This window comes from Sarcophilus harrisii, chromosome 1 (genome assembly GCF_902635505.1).
Source record: "Sarcophilus harrisii chromosome 1, mSarHar1.11, whole genome shotgun sequence".
In the NCBI taxonomy this organism is placed as follows: Eukaryota; Metazoa; Chordata; class Mammalia; order Dasyuromorphia; family Dasyuridae; genus Sarcophilus; species Sarcophilus harrisii.
In genome coordinates, this window is record NC_045426.1 from 284,200,224 (window position 1) to 284,228,012 (window position 27,789).

The 27,789-nt window shown below is 35.5% G+C and overlaps 1 protein-coding gene across 4 annotated transcripts in view; it reads right to left on the reverse strand.

The window, feature by feature from the left end:
* Window positions 1–6,348: 6,348 nt before the first annotated feature.
* Window positions 6,349–27,789, reverse strand: part of IFT74 (intraflagellar transport 74) — a 229,399-nt gene continuing 207,958 nt past the window's right edge. For all 4 annotated transcript variants that reach the window (XM_031943358.1, XM_031943364.1, XM_031943353.1 and 1 more), the window contains 3 exons: window positions 19,364–19,489; window positions 13,885–13,945; window positions 6,349–6,960 (listed from right to left, as the gene is read on the reverse strand). In XM_031943358.1, coding sequence (XP_031799218.1) covers window positions 6,842–6,960; window positions 13,885–13,945; window positions 19,364–19,489 — 306 coding nt within the window. In that variant the 3' untranslated portion in view covers window positions 6,349–6,841. The remainder of the gene's footprint in view (window positions 6,961–13,884; window positions 13,946–19,363; window positions 19,490–27,789) is intronic.

Genomic DNA, 27,789 nt, shown 5'->3' on the forward strand with positions numbered 1-27,789 from the left:
ATTATATAATTTGAAGGAACAATCCTGTAATTAGATTTTAAGCTTCATGAGGGCAGGAAATACCTAAAATTATATGGCCTTCAGTGCCTAGAATAATACTGAATGAATGTGCTGAATGAATAACTTTCTCTACCTACTGGATCTTAGGGGTTTCAAATCCTAAAAATTCCTCTATGGATAATTTATATTATTTAAAAAACCTACCCAATCAATTTTGTTGCTTGGGCAATCAAGAAGAACCTAGGAACTATAAGAACTGTTCAGTTTCAGACAATTCCAAAGAATTTATGATGAAAAATACTAACCACCTCCAGAGAAAGAAGAGATGGAGTCTGAATACATACTTTAAAAAACTATCTTTATTATTCTTCTTGTTGTGGTACTCATCATTGTTTTTATTTGGCCTGTGTTTTCTTTTGAAACATGCCTAACTGGAAACATGCTTAGTATGATTGTACATATGCTTACTGTCTCAGGAAGAAGATAATGGAGAGAGAGAATTTGAAACTCGAAATTTTCTTAAAACAAAAGCAAAAAATTGTTTTTACATTAATTTGAAAAATTATAAAAATTTTCACATAAAAACTAAAATAAAAGACATAGTTTGAGTTCTTAATTCTGAATTTGTATCTCAAGAGATAATAGCATATGGAAATTTAAAAAATCAATAACCAAGCTAAAATGGATCATTACTATTCAATTTGTCATTTCTTAATTTCTCTTTTTTTACACACAATAACTGACCTAGATATCTATATAAGAATTATTTGACAGGAAAGAAGTGAAAAAAATGTAAAGAAATAGACTCAGGGATAGTCTATTGACTATCACAACTTGGAGGGCACTGCTATTGTCCTCACTATATTGTTGTGATTAAAAAAAAAAAAAAACTTTAAAATGAGGAACTATGCAAGTATCTCCCAAGAAAAAAGACTACTACAAATTCATTGTGAAAAATAATAAAAAAGAGAATTTTTTTTTTTTTTTTACAATTTTCTCATATTGTAATTCATTTGTAGAAACACAAATTTTAAAGGATCACTGTACATAAAGTGAAAAAGGATTTCAGTTGCAACTTCCTTCCATTACTACTTACATTCTAACATGAATGGAATTCAATGAGCAATAGGACTGGCTAAGAAAGAATCTGCTTTGTGTGAATATTAGTCTCCAACTCTTATCATAGCAAATAGTTTATTCTTGTTGGATTTGCTGAAATACTCTAAAAGGAAGAGAAATTTGTGAGAATTTCCCTCTGATAATGTTATGCCACAGTTCCCTTTTAATGTCCTGACCCAGTTTCTCCATTGTCCTATTTGTTTACTCTGCCTCAGGTTATGGCCTTTCCCTCTTAATATTTGATGAGATAAAGGTTTTATATCTTTAGGCTATAATCATTCCTTCTTAATGTTTGACAGGATAAAGGTCTATCCATTTTAGACCTTAGAATATCAGTAACCTCTCCAGTATCTCTCTGGATTGTGTCATCCTAGGTACCTCCCCCCATTAGATTATCCCCATCCAGGTATGTCCCCCCATTATGTCATTGTCCTAGTTATCCTATAAAAAAATCTTGCTGTCTAATACTCAGTGCTGGATTCTTTGCAACGACAGTCAGAGATAAGTCAGAGACAATCTCATTCAGCCCTGGGACCAACCATGGATCCATTTGGTTCCAGTAAATCTCTCCATTTAATAAACTATTAAACTGTTCTTTAATCTCTGTCTTGCTCAGTTTCTCTGGCATTACATTTTGGAACTACCCAGCGAAATATCAGGAACTGAGAATGGGACTAGGGGTTAGAGACATTTCAAGTCTCTACTTTGGGCCTGGAAGACAGTTGGGGATCTGGGTTTTCTTTTTCTTGGAAAAGGCTAACCCTCTGGATTCCTCCAGAGGCTCCAGGAAGAGAGCAGTTCACTAGCTGGGGCCACACCCAACAGTGGATACTTTCAATTGGGGCAGGAGAGAGTATAAATCCAATCTGATTTGTTTTTGTCTGTCTGTGTTAGCACCTGGATTCTCAGAATATTAGAATGCTGACAGAATGACGGGCATTGAATTCTGAGGTTATTATTCGGGACGCTGGATGATACCCCCTGGTTTTGTGTCTCTTAGACACCTGGTACTTGCTTGTGCTAACACCTGCAATCTCAGAATAACAGGACACTGACAGGTGTTAAAATTCTGAGTAGTGTCGAACTGGATACAGTTGGCACTACCTGAGTGTCTCCTAAGACACATCTGGTTCTGTGTACCAGTTGGCACAACTCTGGGCATTCCAGAGTATAAATCTGGGTGTCCTTTTAAGATACCATTTGGTTTTGGTTTTTGATTAGTGTCCAACTGGACACAGTTGTCACTACCTGGGTGTCTTTTTAAGACACAATTTGGCTCTGGTTTTGATGTCAATGTCTTATTGAATGTTGTAATTGTGCAGTCTATGTATTCTGTGTTCTGTGTGATTTGTTTGTCTGTTTTGTTAATTTTAAGAGCTCTGTTAAATTTAAGAACAATAATCAAATTTGGGAATTGGTTATTTTAATACTGAACTCCAGCTGGAGAAAACATTTGATTAGGAATTTTAAGATGATTCTAAATTTGGAAAATAAATTTTACTGTTGCCTATGCAGGCTAGAATTAGTTATCTTTAAGTATAAGATCTTAAAAGAACAATAGCTTGTTAAAGAAGTTCTGTTAACTTGCCTGAAAAGGGGTCATGTGCCTCTAATTAGGTAAAGTATGTAGAAAAAAGGATCTGAATTCTGAAAGCTTCAACTCTGGCCAAGTTGGAACTTAGGAGGAGTCCATTGGGAATAATGGCCACATGGGGCCAGAGGGAGAGAAAGAAACTGCTGTTTCATTATTTGAAATGAGATGGCAAAAGCAGTTTTGTATTATTGGGAATTTAAAGCTGTATTTTGGTTCAGAGTTTGTTACCTATATTATAACATTGTAAGTTATGCTTTAAATCCAGTTCTGCTAGACATGGGGGTTTTATGGAATTCCCCCACCCACCTACCCACTGATTTCTGCTACTTTAAATGTTGAGTGGGGTAGGGATCTTTTATAAAGATTTAAACTCATCCCATACTGCTGTTACTTCAGCTATTGGAGCATCTAGTTAGCCTGGAGTGAAGTTTAATTCGGATTTTCCTCTGCCCCTCCCTCCCTTGGGAGGTGGAGTGGGGGGAAGGGCAGTCACATGGAATTCTCTCCTCTCCCCTCCCTCTAAACTGTTCCAGACATTTTTTTATCAAGTTGTAGCTACCTGGTTCTTGGTCAAAAGCAGCAAACTGATAAGGTTATGGTAATATCTGTTTAGGATTTGTTACTAGAGGTAAAATTTCTTTGGTTTGTAGTTAATATATCACTGCATTTTTTCCCCCTCTTGTAACTGATTTCTATAATCAGAGCAATGGTCAATAAGAAATTGTTAATGCAATTCAATTATGTCATACCTTGCTGTTTCCAATCTGGTTATCTGTAATCATTATATCCTAAATTCTTGAGCAAATAAGTATTTAGTCTGGTCATCTATTGGTTACTAGATATTGTGTCTGGATATTCAAGTGTTTTTTTAAGGTTTATAACTAATGAGAGGCCACATCATGTAGCAGTCCTTGTGGACCAGTCTTTCTATCTCAGATTGTTCTAACTTTTCTTTGTTAGATTTGTTTTTGTTTCTAGATTTGGTAAATTACAGATATATTGACTTGCTTCTGGGACCTAGATCAAGCTTTGATTGTCAGCACACCACACCACACCCATCCCCCACCGTGAACTGAGCATTGCCACCCATTTTCAGCAGGAAGCAGCTTTTGAGAAAACCATCGACCCTTCTCCTGATGTAATTTGGACTGATATGGGGGAGTGAGAAAGTGGTTGAATTGTTAGAATTGTAACTGTATTACTGTGTGTTTGACTTGGGACAGAAATTGTTAAACTTATGTAACTGTTGCTGTTACGTTTAAGGGATTTTTAGTCTGTTATGTACATGCATATGTATATGATTTATATGTGGGTTTATTTGATAATTCCTTTCCATGAGGAAAAAAAAGGGAGGAAGAAATAGGAAATTGGGGAAACTGGTGTATTTTCTTGGGTACTTCTGCCCTATCCTCTATCTTACTAGTTCAGATTTAATTGGAAGTCTTTAAAAGTCCTTTCATTTTTTACTCCTTGATTAAATTTACTGGACTATGACTTGCTGGTTATGCTTTAACTTTGAAATCCCTTATTCTGTTGGAATTGCCCTGGCAGAGTCAGTTTTGGGAATTATTTTTTAAGAAACAACCAGAAATCGGATACCTTTCTTGTCTCTCTGATCTGTTTCTCCACTCCTGTTACCCCAGATCCTTAATTAGTATTTCAGCATACTTAAAAGGACCTTGTAGTTTGATATCAGGCCACTAAAAGTTTGGGGTTTGCCTGCCTTGGTCTAACTGTGCATAATCTGCTCAGAAATCTGATCCTTTCTGCAACTTTGTCTGTTCCTCTGGGCAGGGACAGGTGGAGCTACTCCAAACCTCACCCTTCTCCCCTGGAGCAGGTTGTCCCTGTGAATGGGCAGTATAACTGTCTTGAGCCCTGCTGCTCTGTAAGCAGAGGCCGAGTCATGCAAAATGACCACAGACCTAATTCACAGTGAACTGTCCATATGCTCCCCAACTGCAGAGGACCTGACATTATTGTAATAAGGAACTTTGGGTATTGCTGATTAACTCTGGGATTATCAGGGAGAGACTTGACCTTGCCATAAGTCCTTGCATTGTTCTAGCTTTATTTTGATTTTTATTTGGTCTATTTACATAGGGTTGGTCAAAATTATGGTGCTAAGTAAGACCTTCTAAATGAAGGTAATTCAAAGATTTGAATAGTTAGAAGTAAGAATATGTGGAATGTTATGCCACCTTTCCCTTTTAATGTCCAGACCAGTTTCTCCATTGTCCTATTAGTTACTCTGCCTCAGGTTATGACCTTTCCCTCTTAATGTTTGATGAGATAAAGGTTTTATATTTTTAGGTTATAATCATTCCTTCTTAATATTTGACAGAATAGAGATCTATCCATTTTAGATATCATTAGAATATCAGTAGCCTCTCCAGTACCTCCCTCCATTGTGTCATCCTAGGTGCCTTCCCCCATTAGGTTATCCCTATTCAGGTATCTCCCCCATTATGTCATTGTCCTTGTTAGCTTATAAACAAATCTTGCTAATACTCAGTGCTGGATTCTTTGAGATGACAGTCTCATTCAGCCCTGGGACCAATCATGGAACCATTTGGTCTCAATAAATCTCTCCATTTAATAAACTATTAAATTGCTCTAATCTCTGATTTGTTTAGTTTCTCCGGCATTACAATAAACAGACTTTTTTGCTTAAAGAAAATCTATTCAGTTGTGATCTCTAGAGATCTTATATTAAATAATTTTAAGGAAAGTTTGATTTTTTCAGAAGAATAATTTAATAAAGTTTTTTCTGAAGAAAAAATTATATCATTGTTTGGTCTCTGCTATGTTTTTCATCTGGAATGATACAAATAACTCTTTGTTAGTGAGGTTCTACAGTGGTAAGCCCTGTACACCAACTACAATTCCTATTATTAATATTAAAAATCATTTTAAACTTGGGCCTTGATTTGAAAAGATGTGAAAAAAAAAATCTAAAGATAAATAAGGTGAAGAAAAAGGGCAAATGCATTTGGCTGTCCTAAGAAATGAGTAAAGGCAAAGAGTATAATAGTCCACAATTATAATTCCCCATATGCTTTCTTCGTAAAACCTTACGTACGGAAATACGTAAAAATAAAATCAAGACAATTATATCTATCTATCTTATCTAACCAGTGAAATTATTATTTTCACACAGTGAACAAGGAACTTTTTGTAAGACTGAGTTAAGTATGCTAGAATTCATTTCTGTGATTTCCAACTATAATAATGAAAAGTAATAAGATCTATACTAGTTTTTAAAAATTTTCAAAAGGCACATCTAGCATGCTCTTTTAACTCCTATACAAAAAAATATATACTTTCTCCAGTCTTAGAAAAAGTATGAATTAATGGTGGGAGTGGGGAAGAGTGAAAGGAATTTGCTAGAGAAATGAATAAATGTGATAAGGGGTTTAAAAGTATTTCAAGTTCTGCTTTTACTTCATCTTTTTTTTCTGTGATTGCCAACCTTGCCTTTGTAAATTATACTCAATTGCCTGACCTGGGCTTGCCCCCACATTATTCTGTTATTCTGTATTATTCTGTAGGAGGAGGCAATTCTACAGTAAATATGTATATGCATAAATACATTTTCAATCACCAGATCATAGTGAATGACTTAAGGACTTCCATAAATCTTAATTCTCTTTATTTGCAAAGATTAATTTTCATCTTTTTTTAAAAAACAAAGCTATAAAAATATTGCTTCTATTGACATATTTAATGTGATTAATAATAAAAATTTTCACTTCTTATGGAAAACCTAGATGAAAAACATATTCCTGATATTAATTAAAATAGCTGACAAAAAGGAGAGGGTAATTTTAAAATCACAACTATTTGTTATGTTAGAAGCATATTTGAATATAAAATAGGTCATGACAAAGCAAACATTTTCCTTTTCAGGAAAACCTAATCCATATATTTTTAAAAGTCCTCTTTTGGACTGTTGCTCTCAAAAATAGGGTGATATTTTTAAGGATTCATATCAATAAAGCACTCATCAACAATAGTTTGTAGGCTATATTTTCTTGTTTTTAATGTTTTTCTACGAGTGAATTTATTCAAAGCTCAGAAGTACAAGATTTAATGTACTTGATGGACGCCTTGAAGTAAAGTCTGAATTCAGTTTCGAGAGGTGTTGTGAAGAGAGTCCACGATGGTTTTATTGTATTCGGCAATTTGTTTAGTCACATTCTTCATAACTGGTCGATAATCACTCTCCTGACTCTTGGTTGCAATGACTGATTAAGATAGTTAAGGGAGATCACCAATAAATCACCAGTAAAATTTTAATTTAATTATGGTTGTTTCTACTGAATGAGATGGAGTGAGATCTCTCAAGACAGTTGTGAAAATCGAGTAAGGTTTTATTTACTTCAGAGTTGGAGTAGTCCTGAAGATCCTTGAGCATTGACTCAAGAGCATATGTAAGTTCCCTTCCTGGTATCCTCCCATGACATTTCCTTCCTACTTCAATCAAATGTAGGCAACTATGTACTTATTGGCCAAATTCAATTTCTTTGGTAGTTCCCATGTTTAGAATTTAAGACCCTCAGCCAATGAGGATGATGGTTAGTGGTAAGAGGGATATTTGTGTTAGGGAGTATTTAAAGTGTAAAACCTGTCCCAAAAGGTGCCCCCTCCCTTCGACTGCTTGCTCAACGAGAGGGATACCCGTTTCTTGTGAGAACATACAATACACTTTTGCTTTGCTCTCCAGCTTTTTTGCTTTAAAATTAAAATGGTGACCACTCATCATTCTGAGCCACACAATTGTGGGGCTTGACCAAGATCACATGACTTGGTGAGTAGGCGAACTCTTGGATGTTAGTGGGATGGCGCCCTGCCCTGATTTAGGCAGCCCTCCAGTATCCAGAGGCTTCTCTTTGTTCCCCAAGATAAAGTGGGCCCAAAGTGGAGAAATGTAAGGTAAAGCAAAAGGTAGAAACTCCATGGTAAAAATTCTGATCAGCTTGGTGTGAGGCCAGATCAGTAACTCCCCTGTGAGCTCCTTGAGTCAAATTATAGATTCTGGAGGGGTGCTCTGGACAGGATAGGATAGGCTTTCTTGGGTGAGGTCAGTTGGTGACAACTAATGTGTTTGGGTGTTTTGGAATTTAGATTTCATCCAAATTCAATGGATATGGTCCAGTCCCAGCCATCTCTCATGAAAAATGAGGGAAAAAAAAGGATCAGAAAATGCCAGTAGATAGTCCCTTGGGAAATAAGTAATTGGAACAAACTGCTAAAATATAAAGGAAAAAACAAGAAAAAAAATAAGGTATTGTTGTTTTGTTTGGGATAACAATATATTGATGGAGGCATTATTTGGCCTAAGTATGGCTCCCTTGAAGACTGGGTGTGCCAAAAACTAAATTTGTATGTTTGTTATGATCCAGAACTCTTTGAGCTTGAAACAAGATTCTTACAAGGTGCTAAGTCAGTAGAATTGATGAGACAATGGTTATCTAGTTTAGCATGGTGCTTAATAGTTCACTAAATTCAGTATGACTGATTTAATCTTACAACAAATAATGGTTTCCTAGTGATATAATGATTGGTTTATACTCAATGTGGAGCATATAAGCAGGAACTGAGAGAAGAGAAGACAGAGGACTGGAGGAGCTCAAGCTCTGGGAGCCAAGGAGAGAGAGAGATTCATTTCCATCTTCATCAGCCTTCTGGTGGCTGGCCTGTCCTCCTGCATTTTCTCCACTGAAACCAAGTCCCCTCTGAAAGGGGATGAGAAAGCTAACTGAGCACCAGGCAAAAGAGACAATAAAGACTTTTGGACTTTAACACCTGGCTATTCTTGTGGTAATTAATCTGCTGAAAAGATGGCTGCCTCCAAGATCTCCAGAAAACCAAAGAACACTACATATGTTAATAATAAAGAATCTGTTAATCCAGAGGAGGCCATATATGCTGGATTATGGCTCTCCTGCCCAATAATGTTGAGTAAGAATGAAAGAATCAAATCTCTCCCTCCTCCATACTTTAGCCCCACCTCAGAAAGCCATGTCCTCCAGACCAGCAAGGGTCTTAATTCAATCAGTCCCTCCAGGGGCCCTGAGGGCACAGGAGGACTTAATTCAATTAACCCCACCCAGGCCCCACAATGGGCCATTTGCTTCATTAAGGAAGGAATTAGAACAAATTCAAAGGGATATCCAAAATTACCCTCTTCTAGAGCCTAAAACCCCCAAGTCCTAAATTGTATTCCTTAAGAGAAGTTCCCTTGGCTCAGGGAGATATAGGATATGTGAATGCTCCCCTGAGCACCACAGAAGTCAGGACCTTTAAGAAGGAAATGAGGCCCTTAATAGAAGATCCCCACCGGGTTAGCAGAACAATTTGATCAATTCCTGGTTCCTAATCTTTTTACTTGGGGAGAATTTATTTTGAATTATTTTGAATTCTCTCTTCACACAAGAGGAGAGGCAGCTAATTAGAGGAGCAGCTATGAAGGAATGGGACAAGAGACACCCTCCAGCAACAGTAGTAGTCCCAAGTGACCAGAAATACCCTTTAGTAGATTTGAATTGTGATCACAATAACCCCATACATTGGGGAAGTATGAGGAATCTTAGAGAACTGATAATTATGGGAATTCAAAATGCAGTACCAAAAGCACAGAACAAGAAAAAGACCTTTAGAGTGATTCAAGGGAAGGACGAGTCACCAGCCTAATATATAAATAGACTAAAAGAGAGCATGAGGAAGTACTCTGTGTTTGACCCTGAAGACACAAGAATAGAAGATATCTTGAAATTGCACTTTGTGACCAATGCATGGCCAGATATCAGTAGAAAGTTACAGAAAGTAGAAGGATGGAATAATAAGAGCCTTTCCAATCTATTGAAGGAGGCCACCAAGGTTTATGTTAGGAAGGATGCCAAGAAACAAAAGCACAAAGCCAAAATCTTAGTCCAGACGATAAAGGGAATTGCAAAGAAGGCAGAAAAGCCGACAGGACAAAGCCCTAAGGAAAGGAGATAGATATTCAGGAAGGGAAAGGAAGCTTGCTGTTCCTGACAGTAGAAAGCCTTTGACATGTTGGGTATGTCAAAAAGTAGGGCATATCCAAAAAGACTACCCCCAGCAGAGGATGGAATAGCAGATATGTTCCCTTGTTGAGTTTGAGGAAGATTAGGGAAGTCAGGGGTTCTTGAACGATTCTCACCTGGAACCCTTGGTAAATTTAAGGGTGGGACCCTACCAGGAGATTCTTGTGTTCTTAGTAGACAGCAGAGCATGGAGATCTTCAGTTACCTGTTTGCTTGAGGGGGTTAAATTATCTAAGGAGACCCTGGTGATTTCTGGGGTTAAAGGAGAAACTTTTCTTGTATCTATGACCATGCCTTGTGAAATTTACATGGGAGAAAGGGGAAACAATGGGCAGATTTTTGCTTATCTCAGAAGCAGGAGTAAACTTACTGGGGAGAGATTTAATAACTAAACTAGAAATTGTGTTGATTCCACATGGACCCAGCATATATCCCAGTAGAATGGCACTAATGAATGAAGAAGAGTAGACTAGGATAAACTGAGGTTTGGACAGGAGCTGACAATCTAGGCAGAGCAGACATAGTGCAATAAAAATCACTTGAAAAACCATAGGGATGTGGTAAGAGTCAAACAATATCCAATTTCATTAGAAGGAATAAGAGGTTTACAGCTTGTGATACAAGACTTATTGAGAAATGGACTAATAGAACCTTGTATTTCACTCTTCAACATACCCATACCTCCCATCAAGAAGAGGGATGGGAAATAGAGGTTAGTTCAAAATCTAAGGGAGATTAACAAAATCGTGTTAGCTTCCCACCCTGTTTCCAGACCCATATACTATTCGGGGCTGGATTCCTACTTCTGTTAAGTGGTTCAGTGTATTGGATGAAGGTGTGGCACATATATTTGGAAAATTTGGGAAGAATGAGGGTTTTGTAAATAGTAAAGGTAAAGAACTGGTCTACCATACATTAGTCAGAGAGAGGTACAGGAAAACATTCTGCCTCCTAGGCATGTAGCAGTAATACACATAAAGGGACATCAGATGGGAAATTCTTTTGAGGTAAGGGGAAATAGATTAACAGATGAGGAAGTCAAGGGAACCGGGAGACCAGGCAATTACTCATATAATGGCCTTGACATTTGTACTTCCCTCTAGTCTGCCCTTTTCCAGTTTTGCCCAGAAGGAAAAAGAGAAGGCTTCAACTCTCAGAGCAGTTGAGAACTCGGAAGGACAATGGTCCTTACCTGATGGCAGAAAGGTACTGACCAAAGCAAGTATGAGGCAGGTCCTTCAGCAACTGCACCATGGCAGTCATTGGGAGGTCCAAAAGCTGTGTGATGCTGTACTGACGAGGTATGTTTTCCCTGGTCTATATACTATGGCCTGACAACTGGTGGATGGCTGCCTTGTTTGTCCAAGGACTAACTGTCAAAGGACTGGCTCAATGCCAGATCCTGAAAGGGGGGCGACTTCTGGAATCAGATCCTTCCAAAGTATCCAGGGGGACTTCACTGAGCTGCCACCAGTGGGTCACCTCAAATATTTGCTGGTCATAGCGGACCATCTGACCTTATGGGTGGAGGCATTCCCCCTCAGCCCAAGCAACTGTCTCGACAGTAAGGTCTTATTAGAATAAATTATTCCCAGACATGGTGTAGTGTAGAGGACAAGAATCGGATTAGGGAACACATTTTTCTGCCCAAGTATTGCAGAATCTGATTAGAGCCTTAGAAATCACTTGGTATCCTCCCTCTTCTGAGGAAGTAGAAAGGATGAATCAAGAAATAAAACAGCAACTGACTAAATTATCTTTAGAGACCCAACTATTTAAATGCCTTCCTCTTACTCTGGTCAGAATCAACACCAAGCCATGAAGAGATACTGGGCTTTCACCTTATGAATTATTGTATGGTCTATCCTTTCCAGGCTTCTTATATGGGAAACTGAGACCCTACTTTAGGGACAAAGGATTTATTTCATAAGAGATAAGTTAAATCATTGGTACAACATTTACAAGAACTACAACAAAAAGGGTTAATAGCTCAGACTCCTCCTCTAGGTTTCCCTGTTCATAGAATTCAGGTTGGAGATTGGGTTTTGATTAGATCCTAGAAGGATGAGAAATTGACTCCATGCTGGGACAGACCTTACAAGGTGATACTGACCTTAAGACACTGCAATTTGGACCCAGGAACGAGACTGGGCACACCATACCAGAACAAAAGGACCCGTGGCATCACCTTTATCAGAGTGAACAGCTGAAGATAAGGGAGACCTCAAATTACATTTGAGGAGGGGGCCTCCACTGAATGGGAACACAATCTCTAAACCCAGTGCATTGTAATTATCTATGTATCACTCTTCTTTTTAAAAATTACTTTGGTCTCTTCACTTGTTTGGGAGCTAATATATTTTCCCCTAGGAATTTCACCTTAACCTCACAATGCACAAAATTTTTTCTTTCTTCCTGAATGGGCAGACATATTTAGTGATTCAGTTGTTTGATGATTTGGGAAGAGGGAAACAGAGTTTACATACTTCCATTACTCAGACTGGAGATGCAAATGGTTGGGTGACACCTGGTGCCCAGAAAGAATTAGTTAAAGAGTATGGGCCAGCCACCTGGGCTCAAGATGGAAATTGGGGATACAGAACCCCAATATATATGTTAAATAGGATTAGACTTGAAGCAGTTGTAGAGATTATCACCAATCAGACAGCTAAGGCACTAGATCTGATTGATAACTAGAATAGCCCAAAATTCATTATCCAGAATGATTAGATTAGATTGGTGTTAAAAAGGTGGGAGCCAGTGCCCCAAGAAGACCAACAGGAGCCAGAAGGGGATGAGGAATTAGAAAAGGAATGTGAAATTATGTTACAAAAATTTGGAGAGATCTCAGTGTACAAATAAGAGGGGAGACTGAACGAAATGGGGTGAGATCTCTCAAAATAGTTGTGAAAATCGAGTAAGGTTTCATCTACTTCAGAGTTGGACTAGGCCTGAAAGTCCTTAAGCATTGACTCAAGGGCATACATAAATTCCCTTCCTGCTATCCTCCCATGACAACATTTTCTCCCTACTTCAATCAAACATGGGCATCTATGTACTTACTGGTCAAGTTCAAATTTGTATTTAGAATGTAAGACCCTCAGCCAATGAGGATGATGGTCAGTGGTAAGAGGGGGTATTTGTGTTAGGGAATATTTAAAGTGTAAAACCTGTCCCAAAAGGTGCCTCATCCCTTCAATTGTTTGCTTGACTGGAAGGATGCCTGCTTCTTGCAAGAACGTACAATAAACTTTTGCTTTATTCTTTAGAGATATCTCCAGCTTTTTTTATTAAATGGTGACCACTCACCATTCTGAGCCACACATATTACCTAATCAAATCAGAACTATGAATGCTACAAAAAATCAGAAATGACATTTAAAAATTATGCTATTTTAATAAGTTAGCTTATTCATTAATAAATTAATTTTATTTTGCTGAGGCAATTAGGGTTAAGTGACTTGCCCAGGGTCACACAGCTAGCAAATGTTAAGTGTCTGAGATCAGATTTGAACTCAGGTCTTCCTGACTTCAGGGCTGGTGTTTATCCAATGGGCCATCTAGCTGCCCCTAGGTTAGCTTATTAAATAAAAAGAACAAAGAAATATATGTTGAACTTACTTAACCAGAACAGAAACACAATAAAGTGCAACAACTGCATTCCTTTACCATGAATGGCTTTACAAAACATTGACATACCATAGAAAGTAGAGTTTTCTGACACTGAAAATATGTTCATATTTAACTGTTCTTCAGTCTTTTCCCTACAGCACCTGGAGGTTGACTCCTGTTTGGGCCTGTCTTGCCTAATTCCAGTTCTGAATTGAGAAGATTTTAAGGTTCAGAGTTGGTTGGGGCTTTTTTTTAGCCCGTCCTAAAGCTATCTTCCTTGACCTTTTCCCTTCTATGTTTTCCTTGCTCCTTACCAGAAATAATGGGGATAATGATGGCAGCTGTGTCCAGAGCATTTCATCACACAAAGTTCCAATTCTGAAGTAGCAGTATATTGCAGTATTTGGTATGGTTTCATGGGATGTCTGTGACACAAATTCTGAGGAAATCACCCAGGCAATTTTATTGTAGCTTTTTAAAGGATACATTCTTTCATCACAAAGTTATTTTGCTCATGGTGCTGCCATTTCCTCTCCAAATTTGTAAGCTGAAAACAAAAAGAAAACTGTTAGTAAGTTCTCAAACTCAACAATCCATTATGAGGATAAGGGGAAAAAAATCCTCAATTTAAAACTTACCAAGTCCTGGTATGAAATTTTGCTGATAACGCCAGTGTAAATAAATAATGGAATATAAATGTACAAATATGCATTTGATTTCTAAAACAACTTTTATTCCAATTGTTTGTTTTTGAAACAAAGGGATTTTCTAACAAAGTAGATGTAAACTGTCAGATCCTTACAATCTGTTATCTCTCACTTCTAAAATAAGAAGCAATTCAAACATATATATGGAACAATAGGCTAAGAATTGTTAGTGCAAGGAATACTGGATAAAAAAGCTAAGGGAGGGGCAGCTAGGTTGGCACAGTAGACAGAACACTAGCCCTTAAGTCAGGAGGACCCGAGTTCAAATCTGGCCTCAGACACTTAACACTTCCTAGCTGTGTGACCTGGGATAAGTCACTTAACCCCAATTGCCTCAGAAAAAAAACCCCCAAACCCTAAAGGATCTCTGTTCTAGTCCCACTTCATATACAAAGTAACTGTGACTTTGGGCAAAGTACTTCATATGTCTGGATCTCTGTTTCCTTGTTTATAAAATCAGAAAAGTTAGAATAAAGATTATGATTTAGAACCAAAAGGGATTTTAGAAATAATTTCATCTATGCATTTTTATATGAAAAAAAGTCTTCAGCAAGTAAAGTGAGAAACTTGAGGTCATTCAGCTAGAAGAGATCTTTAAGAAGAGTACATTGCTAGCTCTTTAATTCAGTATTTTGTCTGATCCTGTATATCTCTCCTTTAGAATTTGTGAAGTCTTAATACCTCAGAAGATAGTACATCCTAACATTGTCAAAGGTTCAGCTCTAAAGGAGAAATTTCCTTATTTCCAGAGCTGAGTTGCCTGATTGAAGACAGAAGTTGCGATAAGAAGACAGCTGCCAAGAGAAGATTATAAGAGGGCTAGTGAAATGTTGGCTTTGTTTCAATAATTTCAGCATCAACAGGAAGCTAATGTGAATATTATATTGATGGCTGCTTCCTCAGAAAACAATTTGACCGGTATAGTATTAAAATTGGTTTTTCAAAAAATCTATTCAATGAATCAGGCTTTTCCTTTATGAGACATATTAAATAAATAAATAGTTTTTCTAAGCAAAAGCATGGTATAAAAATGCTTAGTATTTAAAAATACATTTAATTTATACCTTTTGTTTTATGTCAACTTCATTTCCTTAAAAAAAAAAAAAAAATAGACCTGGGTCTCCCAATCTCACTCTGAGTGTTCTTACTTACACAACTCCTTCCAACCCCCTCTCTCTTTCCTATATCCCCAGTTCTGAACAGCAGCCTCTCTGGTAGTAAGGTTTATGGATATGCATCACTACACCCTGAAAATACCTTCATTTCCAAAGACATCTCTCTCTCCCTTCCACTTAATGGTGAGCCAATGCTAGGGAACAGAATAAACAAGAGTTTGCATCAATCTTGAGACCTTTCATAATGTACCTTGTACACAATGTCCCATATGTATAGGCAACAAGTCTGTGCAAAGACAAGTCTTGTCTAAACTTGACCCTTGTGGCTGGTTGGATCTCAGTCAGTTCACTCTTGGGAATGGATGCTGAGGCCTTGGGTGTGAGTTCTGCCTCATTGGGTAAAGGTCCGGGATACACACCCTGTAGACACGCCAGGACAGGCATCGAACATGCACTAGATCGAGATCGCCCCCACCGTCTCAGGAGTTGGGCTCCTGGATACATAAGCTAAACACATATTTGTTGTTGGGGCACGTTGGCAAGGGAGATGAGAAGGGTATAAGAACAGGACAACAGAGGGAGAGAGAGGAAGCAGGAGGAGAGACAAGATGATGTAACCAAGCAATAAAGCTTCTTTAACTGCATACAGGGTGTCAGAACTGCTCTGTTGTATCCAGAGATGTCTGTCTTCCCAAGGTTGTAGAGGCGACGATAATTGTGGTTAAGTGCTCAGACACCAGCTGGTGTCAGCAGGCCTGCACTAGCTGAGGACCCCAACAAGCCAACCCATAACAAAGGATATAAAAATAGGGAATAAATCAAATGAATTATTTGATTCATTTGTTATTTTGCTCATCAAATCAACCAACATATCATTTGCATTGACAGTACATATAATTTCCCCACTTTTGTAAAGAAGAGAGAGAAATGAATTTATTTTAGTCTTTGGAGCCAACCTTGGTCATTAAAATTATACAATCTTCAGTTGTTTTGTTCTATTTGCACTATTACAATCATTTCATAGTTTTCTTGATTCTTAAACTCTGCATTTCTTAATACAAGCTTCATATGTCTCTCAATTCTTCACATTCCTCATTTCCTACAATATAGTAATATCCCATTACATTTATGTACCACAATTTGTTATGATAAAATATACTGGTATTAATAATTCAGTGTATATATGAGTACTTAATTTTCAAAAGGAAAATATTTTTAAAATAATAGCCATGTATATGAAAAGAAAAATGAGTTGGCCTTTTAAAAAATGCCAGATCAGGGCAGCTTGGTGATACAGTGGATAGAGCACCAGCCCTGAAATCAAAAAGACCTTAATTCGAATCTAGCCTCAGACACTTAACTCTTCCTAGCTGTGTGACCCTGGGCAAATCACTTAATCCTGCTGCCTCAGCAAAAAAAAAAAAAAAAAAATATATATATATATATATATATATATATATATATATATAAAATAAAATTTTAAAATTAAGAAAAAGATAAGGTCAAAATGAGTTCATGATCTACGCATAAAGAATGATATTATAAATATATTAGAAGAACATAGGATAATTTCTCTCTCAGACCTGTGGAGGAGGAAGGAATTTATGACCAAAGAAGTACTAGAGATCATTATTGATCACAAAATAGATAATTTTGATTATATTAAGCTAAAAAGTTTTAGTACAACCAAAACTAATGCAGACAAGATTAGAAGGGAAGCAATAAACTGGGAAAACATTTTTACACTCAAAGGTTCTGATAAAGGCCTCATTTCCAAAATATATAGAGAATTAACTCAAATTTCTAAGAAATATTCTTCAATTGATAAATGGCCAAAAAATATGAACAATTTCCAGATGAAGAAATTTAAACTATTTGTAGTCACATGAAAAGGTGCTCCAAATCACTATTGATTAGAGAAATGCAAATTAAGATAACTCTGAGTTACCAGTGAGAGATACACATCTCTCAGATTGGCTAAGATGACAGGAACAAATAATGACAAATGTTAGAGGGGTTGTGGGAAAACTGGGACACTGATACATGTTGGTAGAACTGTGAACAGATTCAACCATTCTGGAGAACAATTTGGAACTATGCTCAAAAAGTTATCAAATTGTGCATAACCTTTGACCCAGCAGTGTTTCTACTGGGCTTATCTCCCAAAGAGAATTTAAAGGAAGGAAAGGGACCCACATATGCAAAAATGTTTGTGGCAGCCCTTTTTGTAGTGGCAATAAACTGGTAAGTGAATGGATGCCTATCAGTTGGAGAATACCTGAATAAATTATGGCATATGAATGCTATGGAATATTATTATTCTGTTAAGAAATGACCAACAGGATGATTTCTGAGTGGCCGGGAGAGACTTGAACTGATGCTAAGTGAAATGAGCAGAATCAGGAGATCATTATACACGGCAACAATAAGACTATATGATGATCAATTCTGATGGACATGGTTCTCTTCAATATGAGATGATTCAAACCAGTTTCAATTGTTCAGTGATGAAGAGAGCCATCTACACCCAGAGAGGACACTGTGGGAACACCCAGAGAGGACACTGTGGGAACTGAGTGTGGACCACAACATAGCATTTTCACTATTTCTGTTAATGTTTGCTTGAATTTTGTTCTCTTTCTTGGTTTATTTTTCCTTCTTGATCCGATTTTTCTTGTGTAGCAAGATAACTGTAAAATTATGTATACATATATTGGATTTAACATATACTTTAACATATTTAACATGTTTTGGACTATCTGCCATCTAGAGGAGGGGTTGGGAATAAGGAGGGAAAAATTTGGAACGCAAAGTTTTGTAAGAGTCAATGTTGAAAAATTACCCATACATATGTTTTGTAAATACAAGACTTTAATTAAAAAAATAATAATAATGATGAAAGGAATGGTTTCAGAGAAACCTGGGGAGACATATTAACTTATGCAAAATGAAGTGAGCAGCTGAACCAGAAGAACAATTTACACACTAACAACAATATTGTAAAAATCAAGTGTGAAAGACTTCATAATTCCGATCAATAACTCAGTACAAATCCAAAGGACTCATAATAAAATATGCTTTCTACTTACTGATAGAAAAATGTTATTCTAACATTTTCTTCTATTTCTTTCTTTTTGCACGCCCCCCCTGCCTTTTTGCAAGGCAAATGGAATTAAATGACTTGCCCAGGGTCCCACAGCTAGTTAAATGTTAACTGTCTGAGGATAGATTTGAACTCAGGTCTTCCAGTGTTCAATCCACTGTGCTATCTAGCTGCCCCTTCTTTCTCTTTAAAAAACAAACAAACAAACAAACAAACAAACAAAAACAAATATGTCTACGGTGGAAATTTGTTTCCCATGTGTACATATTTGCAATGGGTTTTACTTTTCTTTTCTTCTCAATATGTGGGGGAATGGGAAAAGGGAAAGTGAGAATTTGGAACTTAAAATGAAGAAGATAAAAAAAATAATTTCAGCAAAAGAAAAAGAATAAAGAGTTTAAACAACAGCAAAAATTCAGTCACTTATGAAAGTGACAGTAAGAAACTAGTTTGGTTGGAAGGAAAATTCTTGTTGAAGAGTTTTAAGGAAAATGGGACTTGCAAGGGAGATTTAAAGACTGTCTTAAAATTATACAAGAGCAACAGAGAGCCAGAATAAAATTTAAAAGCAATAAACATAAAGTCTTAAGGAGACAAAATTGATTGAATTTAAAGATAATCTTTTTTCCCAAAACCTATTGTTAAATGGTGATAGGAAATTGTGAATAAAAATTGTAGAAATCTGGATGTGGAGGAGAGTAGAGGAATTGAATTATTTAGAGACTACTTTGTATTACGTCTTGGGATAAACACAAAATTTATGTAAGACAACATTCTCACAAAGCTTACATTCTGGCAAAGAGAAAAGACATATATACAGATAACAAATGTATACAATAATACATATTAAATATATTAAAGAAATACAAAATAGAAAGCTTTTCTTTTAAGGTTATAGGAAAAGTATTGGTTTGGGACCTAGCTTCTGAATTGAGGAAGAAGCAGGATAAACCATCTAGAAATAAATCAGGTTATACATTAGCTTCCAACTCTTCCCTCTCAATGAAAAATTAAATACTAAAAGATTTTTTTTTTCTTACCTGAGAATGCGTCTCATTCTCTTGTAATTGAGTCTTTAAAGTCTCATACTCAGAATTTAGCTTCTCCATTACTTTCTTATATGTGTTTCTGCGTTTTGATAATGCTGTTCTTGCTTTCTGGAGTTTCTGGGAAAATATACAATCAACATTTGACTAATCACTATAAAAATATGACAGTATAGTGATATTAATTATGGCTACATCACTGACCATGATCCATGAGTAGTGGAAGCCCAAAATATACTAGCTCCTGACCAGCACATGTTGCTTGCTGGGGACCTGGTTACAACATTGTCTATGCTGCCTAAATTAACAGGTGAAGTGAATAAGGACTAGTGCCCTGACTCTTGCTTGCCAATAATATTCTAAGCTATAATATTAGAACTGATTTGCCACCCACTACTATCTCTATGGTGAGTAATTTCCCACCATCTATTATTTATATCCTATATTATCTATCCCTCTATTATCAACAAACTATTCTCATCCCTACTTTCATTCTTTCATTCCCATTCACTCCAAATCTAATCCATTTAAGTTCCATTCCACAGTGAACTAAATTCCCTTCATTCCTCTTTCTCTTATCTACTATCTAACAATGGATGCACACCCTCTACATAATGGTTTTGTATGAGAAATTGCAATGTTTTTTGCTCTCTCATTACCATTTCCAGTCTCTCCCTTTGCTCATTTTGCTAATAACAGTAAAGACTTCCTCCTTCTGTAAAATAACAAGGATTCTTACAAGATACTAATTCAGTAGAATTGATGGTTATCTAGTTTATCATGGTGCTTAATAGTTCTCTAAGTTTAATATGACTGATTTAATCTTACAACAAATTTCCTAGTGATATAATGATTGGTTTATACTCAGTGTAGAGCATATAAGCTGGGAGCCTCAGCCAGAGTTAGAGGCAGAGAAGACAAGAGAACTTGGAGACAGGACCTTAAGCTCTCAGAGCCAAGGAGAGAGAGATTCATTTCCATCTTCATCAGCCTTGTGGTGACTGGCCTGGCCTCCTGAATTTTCTCCCCTGAAACCAAGACTCTGGAAAGCCTTTAAGAAAGCTAACTGGGCCCCAGGAAAAGAGACAAGACTTTGAAAGAGATAATAAAGGATTTGGACTTAAACCCCTGGCTATTCTTGTGGTAATTACTTCAACTGAAAAGAAGGCTGCCCCAGAGACCTCCAGAAAACCCAAATAAGAACATCACACTTTTCAAATATGGTGGTTACTATATACTGGTTTCCAGATCTCACTCCTTCCTTTCTCAAGGAAAAAGTCACTGTTTCCAAATCTTGCCCTTCCTTGTATTAGATGACTTTAAAATTCATACTGGAGCTCCCTCAAAATCTCCAGTTTCCCAATTTATCAACATCTTCAAATCCCATAACATACAACTAAACTGTACCTTACTCACACATAGGATCTGAATTTGATCTCACAATTAACTACAAATCCTCCATTTTCTTAATAATAAAAAAATGATATTTCTTCTGACAATAACCCCTCAATATATTTATATAATATATTAATATTTACTTAATTTATTTAATAATATTTAATTATCAATATAATAATATAATTAATAATAATAATGGTCAAGATACCATAAGGATTAGTTATTAGAAGAGGCATCTCCACAATTTCTTAAACTTATATCTTTGGTATCTTTTGCCAAACCTTTACCTTGAGCTGGAAGTCATATTGGATAAGTTTACATTATTAAACTTCATCTGGGCCCTCATTTGACCGAGGTAATCTTTTAGTTATTTCCTATTTCATTTCATTTATGATAAGAGCTTTTCCAAATGTTTCTTCCTCCTAAATTTTTGACACCTTCCCTTTCCACATATCCCTCCACTTACATTTTACTACAAAAAGTTAAGACATTAGACACAGGCTATTTTATCTTTTTTTAATCTCAAAACTCCTGTACATCATTCCCCACTTTTTCCTATTCTCCTAGTCTCTTACAATAAAGTGTTCCTTCTTGTGCTCTTAAATTTATTCCTTCTCATCTTCTCTATCAGATTACAACTTTAATTATGCTTCCATTATTCTCATCTTTCGTCTATTAGTTCCTTTGCCATTACAGCTTTAAAACACATCTGTCTCTTCTAACCTTAAAAAAAATAGTGATACCAATGAAAAATAAAGAAAAGGGAAAATCAAGGAACAATTTAAGAAAAAGGAATAGAGTATAAAGAAGCTTAGAAGAATAAAGAAGCCTGCTACACAAAGTAGTCGGGCAGTGTTGGAAGTCCTATGTTACATTTCAAATATCAAGGGAAAGAAAAGAAGCTATAAAATAGATTTCATAGTATTTCACAGGAAGTCCTTTTTTTTCTGTTTTCCTTTGTATTAGAAATCTATTGGTGGATGTTTTTCAAGTTTATTGTACAAATAGGGAATTAAAAAAAAAAAAAGCTATACTAAAAGCCATTCCTCAATTGATAAATAATCAAAAGATATGAATTAGGCTCAAAGAGTTATAAAATCATGCAAATCCTTTGACCTAAAAATACCACTACCAGGCATGAATCCCAAAAGAGATTTTTTTTTTTTAAAAGAAAAAGGGCAAAGAATCAGAAATTGAGAGGATGTTCATGTCCTAACAACTAATTGAGAGAGAACGGCTGCATAAATTGTGGTATATGATGGAATACTATTGTTCTAGAAGAAATTATGAGTGAAGGGTAGAACTAAGATGGCAGAGAGTAGACAGGATTTTGCCTGAGCTTTTCCTGGCTTCCCTCAGAATCAACCCTAGATCAAACCTATGAATGGATTTTTAGAGTGATAAACCCCACAAATATTTGAAGTGTAACAAATTTCCAGTGGAAGATATTATGCAAGGACTTCAGGAAAGGTTTGTCTCAGTTGGGCAGGGGGAGGGGAGATATGGCCTAATACAGGGGGGGTGCAGGAGACCCCAGGAGGAGAGGCTCTGTGAAATACAGTGCCAGGCTCTTAGCCAAAGTACAGCAATGTTGGCTTCTCTGTCCTGGTTGAGAAGGCCAGTGGATCAGCAGACTAGGTATGAGGCTTCCAATGCAACTATAATAGACAAATAGTGAGCCTTTGAACCTTTACCTAACTTGGCTAGGTCAAGTGAACACAGGGGGTAAGCCAGCAGCACCACCAGCACATCCTGAAAACTCTGTTATCTGTAGAAAAAGCTTGGGACAATCTCTCCTGTGTCCTAAGAGAATTCCTCAACCTTTAAAAATGAATAAAAAAAGCAAAAAGACTTCTGACTATAGATTGTTATTACAGAGACAAGAAAAAACATAACTCAAACACTGAGGACGCTGAAAACAAAACAATTTCATTTAAGGCCTCAAAAGGTGATATGACCTGGTCACCAACTCAAAAGGTTTTCTTGGAAGAATTCAAAAAAGGATCTTAAAAGAGAGTTAGAAGTAAAATAGGTAAAGGAAATGAGACCTTTGCAGGAGAATTTGAAAAAGGACATACAGAAATTGACTGAAGAAAACAGTATTCCAAAAAATACATTTGGTGAAATGGGGAAAAATATTTACTGAAGAAAACTTATTTCTTAAAAATAGATTTGGTGAAATGGAAAAAGAAAACAATTCCTTAAAAAACAGAATTGGTAAAATTGGAAAAAAAAAAATCCATTGAACAACAACAAAAAAAAACTTCTTTAAAAGTATAATTGGTAAAAGGAGGTAAAAAAAAAGGCTAACTAAAGAAAATAATTCACTAAAAATTAAAATTGGACAAATGGAAGTGAATAACTCAATGATATCAGTCAAAACCAAAAAATATATATATATATATATATATATATATAAAATAAGTCATTGGAAAAACTTCTGACCTGGAAAACAGATCCAGGAAATAATTTAAGAATTATTGGGCTACCTGAAAGCTACAATAAAAAAGCAAAAAACAAAAAACAAACAAAAAAAACTATCCTTTCAAGAAATCATGAAAACTGCTCTGATGTCCTAGACTCAGAGGATAAAATAGCCTTTGAAAGAATCCATCAATCACCCCCTGAAAGAGACCCCCAAAATGAAAACTCCAAGGAAAAAATACATTCCAGAATTATCAGATCAAGGAGAATATACTGCAAGCAGCCAGAAAGAAACAATTCAAGTATCAAGGAACCACAATCAAGATTACTCATGAGCTAGTAGTAGCAGCTTCTATTTTAAAGAATCAAAAGGTCTAGAATATGATATTCCAGAGGGCAAAGGAGCTTGTATTGAAGCCAAGAATCAACTACTCAGAAAAACTAAGCATTTTCTTTCAAAGAAAGAAGTTGGACATTCAATGAAATAGGGGATTTTCAATTAATTTTGAAGAGACCAAAACTGAATGGAAAATTTGATCTTCAAATGCAAAACTTAAAAGTAGCATAAGAAGGTAAAAAGGGAAAGAAAAAACTTTTTTATTTTAAAAAGGTAAAATGTTTACATCTCTACATGAGAAGATGATATGTATATGTCCCATATATACAACACATACAGAGTATTGGTATAATAATGTACGATATAAAAAAGAAAGTAGGGGTGAAAAGGGATTGTCTTGGAAGAAGAAGAATGGGGAGATAAAATGAGATGAATTACATCACATGAAGAGGCAAAAAAAACCTATTAAAGTTGAGGGAAAGAAGGGGGTAGATAGTATTGTTTGAACTTTAATCTCATCGGATTTGGCTCAAAGAGGGAATATCACACTTATTTAGTTTGATATAGAAACTTGTCTCACCCTATAAAGAAGTAGGAAGGGTAAAGAGAAAGGAAGAGAGAAGCAAATAAACAGGAAAGAAGAAGTAGAAAGGAAAAGAGACAAGAAATGGGGGAGGGGTTTTGACAAGGAAGAACAGATTAAGGGAGGTGATGGTCACAAGCAAAACACTGGTGAGGAGGGAAAGGAAGAAAGGAGGGAAAAATATATCTTGGGAAAACTGGATGGCAGGAAATAACAGTTATTAATTTTAATTGTGAATGTGAATGGGATGAACTCTCCCAATCTGCAGATAGCAGACTGGATTAAAAGCCAGATTGCCATAATATGTTGTTTACAAAAAATACATGTGAAACAGAGAGAAAGATACAGAATAAAAGCAAAAGGTTGGAGCATTATCTATTATGCTTTAAGAAAAATTAAAAAAAGACAAAAAACAGCAGGGATAGTGATCCTGAGCTCAGATCAAGTAAAAAGAAAAATGGATCTAATTCAGAGAGATAAGGAAGGAATTTACATCTTGATAAAGGAAACAAAGACAATGAAATAATATCAATATCAAATACATGCATCTGGTGATATATTATCCAAATTCTTAGAGAAAAAATTAAGAGAATTGCAAGAAGAAATAGACAGCAAAACTATACTAGTGGGGAATTTTAACTTCCCTCTATCAGAACTAGATAATTCTAACAACAAAATAAACAAGAAAGAAGTTAAGAATTTAAATAGAATTTTTGAAAAATTAGGTATGATGGATTTTTGGACAAAATTGAATGGGGACAGAAAGAAAAACTTTTTTCTCTGTGCTACATGGCACCTACACAAAAATGATCATGTATTAGGGCATAAAAATGTCACAATCAAATGCTGAAAGGCAGAAATTGTAAATGAATCCTTTTCAGATCATGATGTAATGAAAACTACATGTAATAAAGGGCCATGGAAAAACTGACCAAAAATTAATTGGAAATTAAACAATCCAATCTTAAAGAATGAGTGGGTGAAATGACAAACCATAGAAATAATCAGTAACTTCATCCAAGAGAATGACAATAATGAGACAATATTCCAAAATTTAGGGGATGCAGCCAAAGCAGTTCTTAGGGGAAATTTTATATCTCTTGATGCTTACGTGAATAAAATAGAGAAAGAGAGGATAATTGAATTGGGCATGCAACTAAAAAAGCTAGAAAAAGAACAAATGACCCCCCAATTAAATACCAAATTTGAAATTCTGAAAATAAAAGGGGAGATTAATAAAACTGAAAGTAAAAAAACTATTGAACTAATAAACAAAATTAGGAACTGATTTTATGAAAACTACCCAAGTAGATAAAACTTTAGTTAATTTGATTAGGAAAAGGAAAGAAGAAAATCAAATTAACAGTGTCAAAAATGAAAAGAGTGAACTTACAACTACCAAAAATTAAAGCAATAATTAGGAGCTATTTTGCTCCTAATATATAATAACATATTATATTAATAATATATAATATATATATTACTTAGATTAACAAAGGAGGAAATAAATTATTTAAAATAGTCCTATTTTAGAAAAAGAAACTAAACAAGATATTAATGAACTCTCTAGGAAAAAAATCTCCAAGGTCTGATGGATTTACATGTGAATTCTATCAAACATTTAAAGAACAATTAATTCCAAAACTATACAAACTATTTGGAAAAACAGGAGAAGAAAGAGTCCTACCAAATTTATTTTATGTCACAAATATGGTACTAATACTTAAACCAGAAAAGGTCAAAACAGAGAAAGACAATTATACACCAATTTCCCTAAAGAATATCAATAAAAAACACTTAAATTAAATATTAGCAAAGAGATTACAGCAAGTTATCATCTGGATAATACATTACAACCAAGTAGGATTTATACTAGGAATTCAGCACTGATCCAGCATCAGAGAAACTATAACCATAATTGACTATATTAATAACCAAAAATATATCAATTATATCAATGCAGAAAAAGCATTTGATGCCCATTCCTATTAAAAACTTAAAATTATAATGTAGCATTTAAAGTATTATATGTAAATGGAATAAACTAGAAACATTCCCAATAAGATCACGGTGAAAAAAAGGTTGCCCATTAATACTATTATTATTCAATAATATATTAGAAGTGTTAGCTTTAGCAGTAAGGGAATAGAAAGAAATTGAAGGAATTAGAGTGGGTAATGAGGACACAAAATTATCACTCTCTGGAGTTGATATACTTAGAGAATCCTAGGAATCAATTAAAAACTACTAGAAACAATTAACAACTTTAACAAAGTTCCAGGATACAAAATAAGTCCACATAAATCATCAGAATTTCTATATGTTACCAACAAAGTCCAGTAGCAAGATAGAAAGAGAAATTCCATTAAAAAAAAAAAGTAGATAATATAAAATTATTTGGGAGTCTATCTGCTAAGACAAAGTCAGGAACTATATGAACATAATTACAAAACACTTTTCACACAACGTTAGAGCTAAACAGTTGGAAGAATAATATCAAGTGCTCATGGGTATATTGAGCTAATATAATAAAAATGACAATTCTTCTTAAATTAATCTACTTATTCAGTGCCACACCAAACTGTCAAGAACTTACTTTATAGAGCTAGAAAAAATAATAATGAAATTCATCTGGAAGAACAAAAGGTCAAGTATTTCAAGGGAATAAATGCAAAAAAATGTAAATGAAGGAACCTAGCCATATCAGACTAAAATTATATTATAAAGCAGTAGTCATCAAAACCATTTGGTACTGACTAAGAAATTGAGTAGTGGGACAGTACAATAGGTTGGGTTCACAAGACACAATTGATTAAACCCAAAGACTCCAACTTCAGGGATAAGAACAAACACTGACAAACATTGCTGGGAAGATTGGAAAATAGTATGGCAGAAACCAGGCATTTTAAACTAACCCCAAACACTGTATACCAAGAAAAGTTCAAAATAGGTTTATGATTTTAGACATAAAAGATGAGAGATACTATAAGCAAATTAGAAAAACAAGGGATTGTTTACCTTTCAGATCTGTAGAGAAGGAAGGAATTTATGGCTAAAGAAGAATTAGAGAACAATATGAAATGCAAAATGAATAATTTTGATTATATTAAATTTAAAAGGTTTTGTACAAACAAAACCAATGCAGCCAAGATTAGAAGGGAAGCAGAAAACTGGAGAAAAAATTTTACATCCAAGAGTGCTAATTTCTAAAATATATAGAGAACTGACTCAGATTTACCTGAATACAAGCCATTCTCTAAGTGATAAATGGCTAAAGGATATGAACAGACAATTTTCAGATGAAAAAATTAAAACCAATTTTAGTCAAATGAAAAAATGTCTATTGATTATAAATCACTAAGTTTATAGAGAAATGAAAATTAAGACAACTCTGAGGTACCACTATACAGCTCTCAGATTGGCTAAGATGTGGAAAAAATAATGACAAATGTTGAAGGGGCTGTGGGAAAACTGGGACACTAATACACTGTTGGTGGAGTTGCGAACTGATCCAACCATTCTGGAGAGCAATTTGTGAACTATGCCCAAAAAGCTATCAAACTGTCAATACCCTTTGATCCACGACAGTGCCTCTATTGGGCTTTTATTTCAAAGAGATCATAAAACAGGGCAAAGGACTACATGTGCAAAAATGTTTGTAGCAGTTCTTTTTGGAGT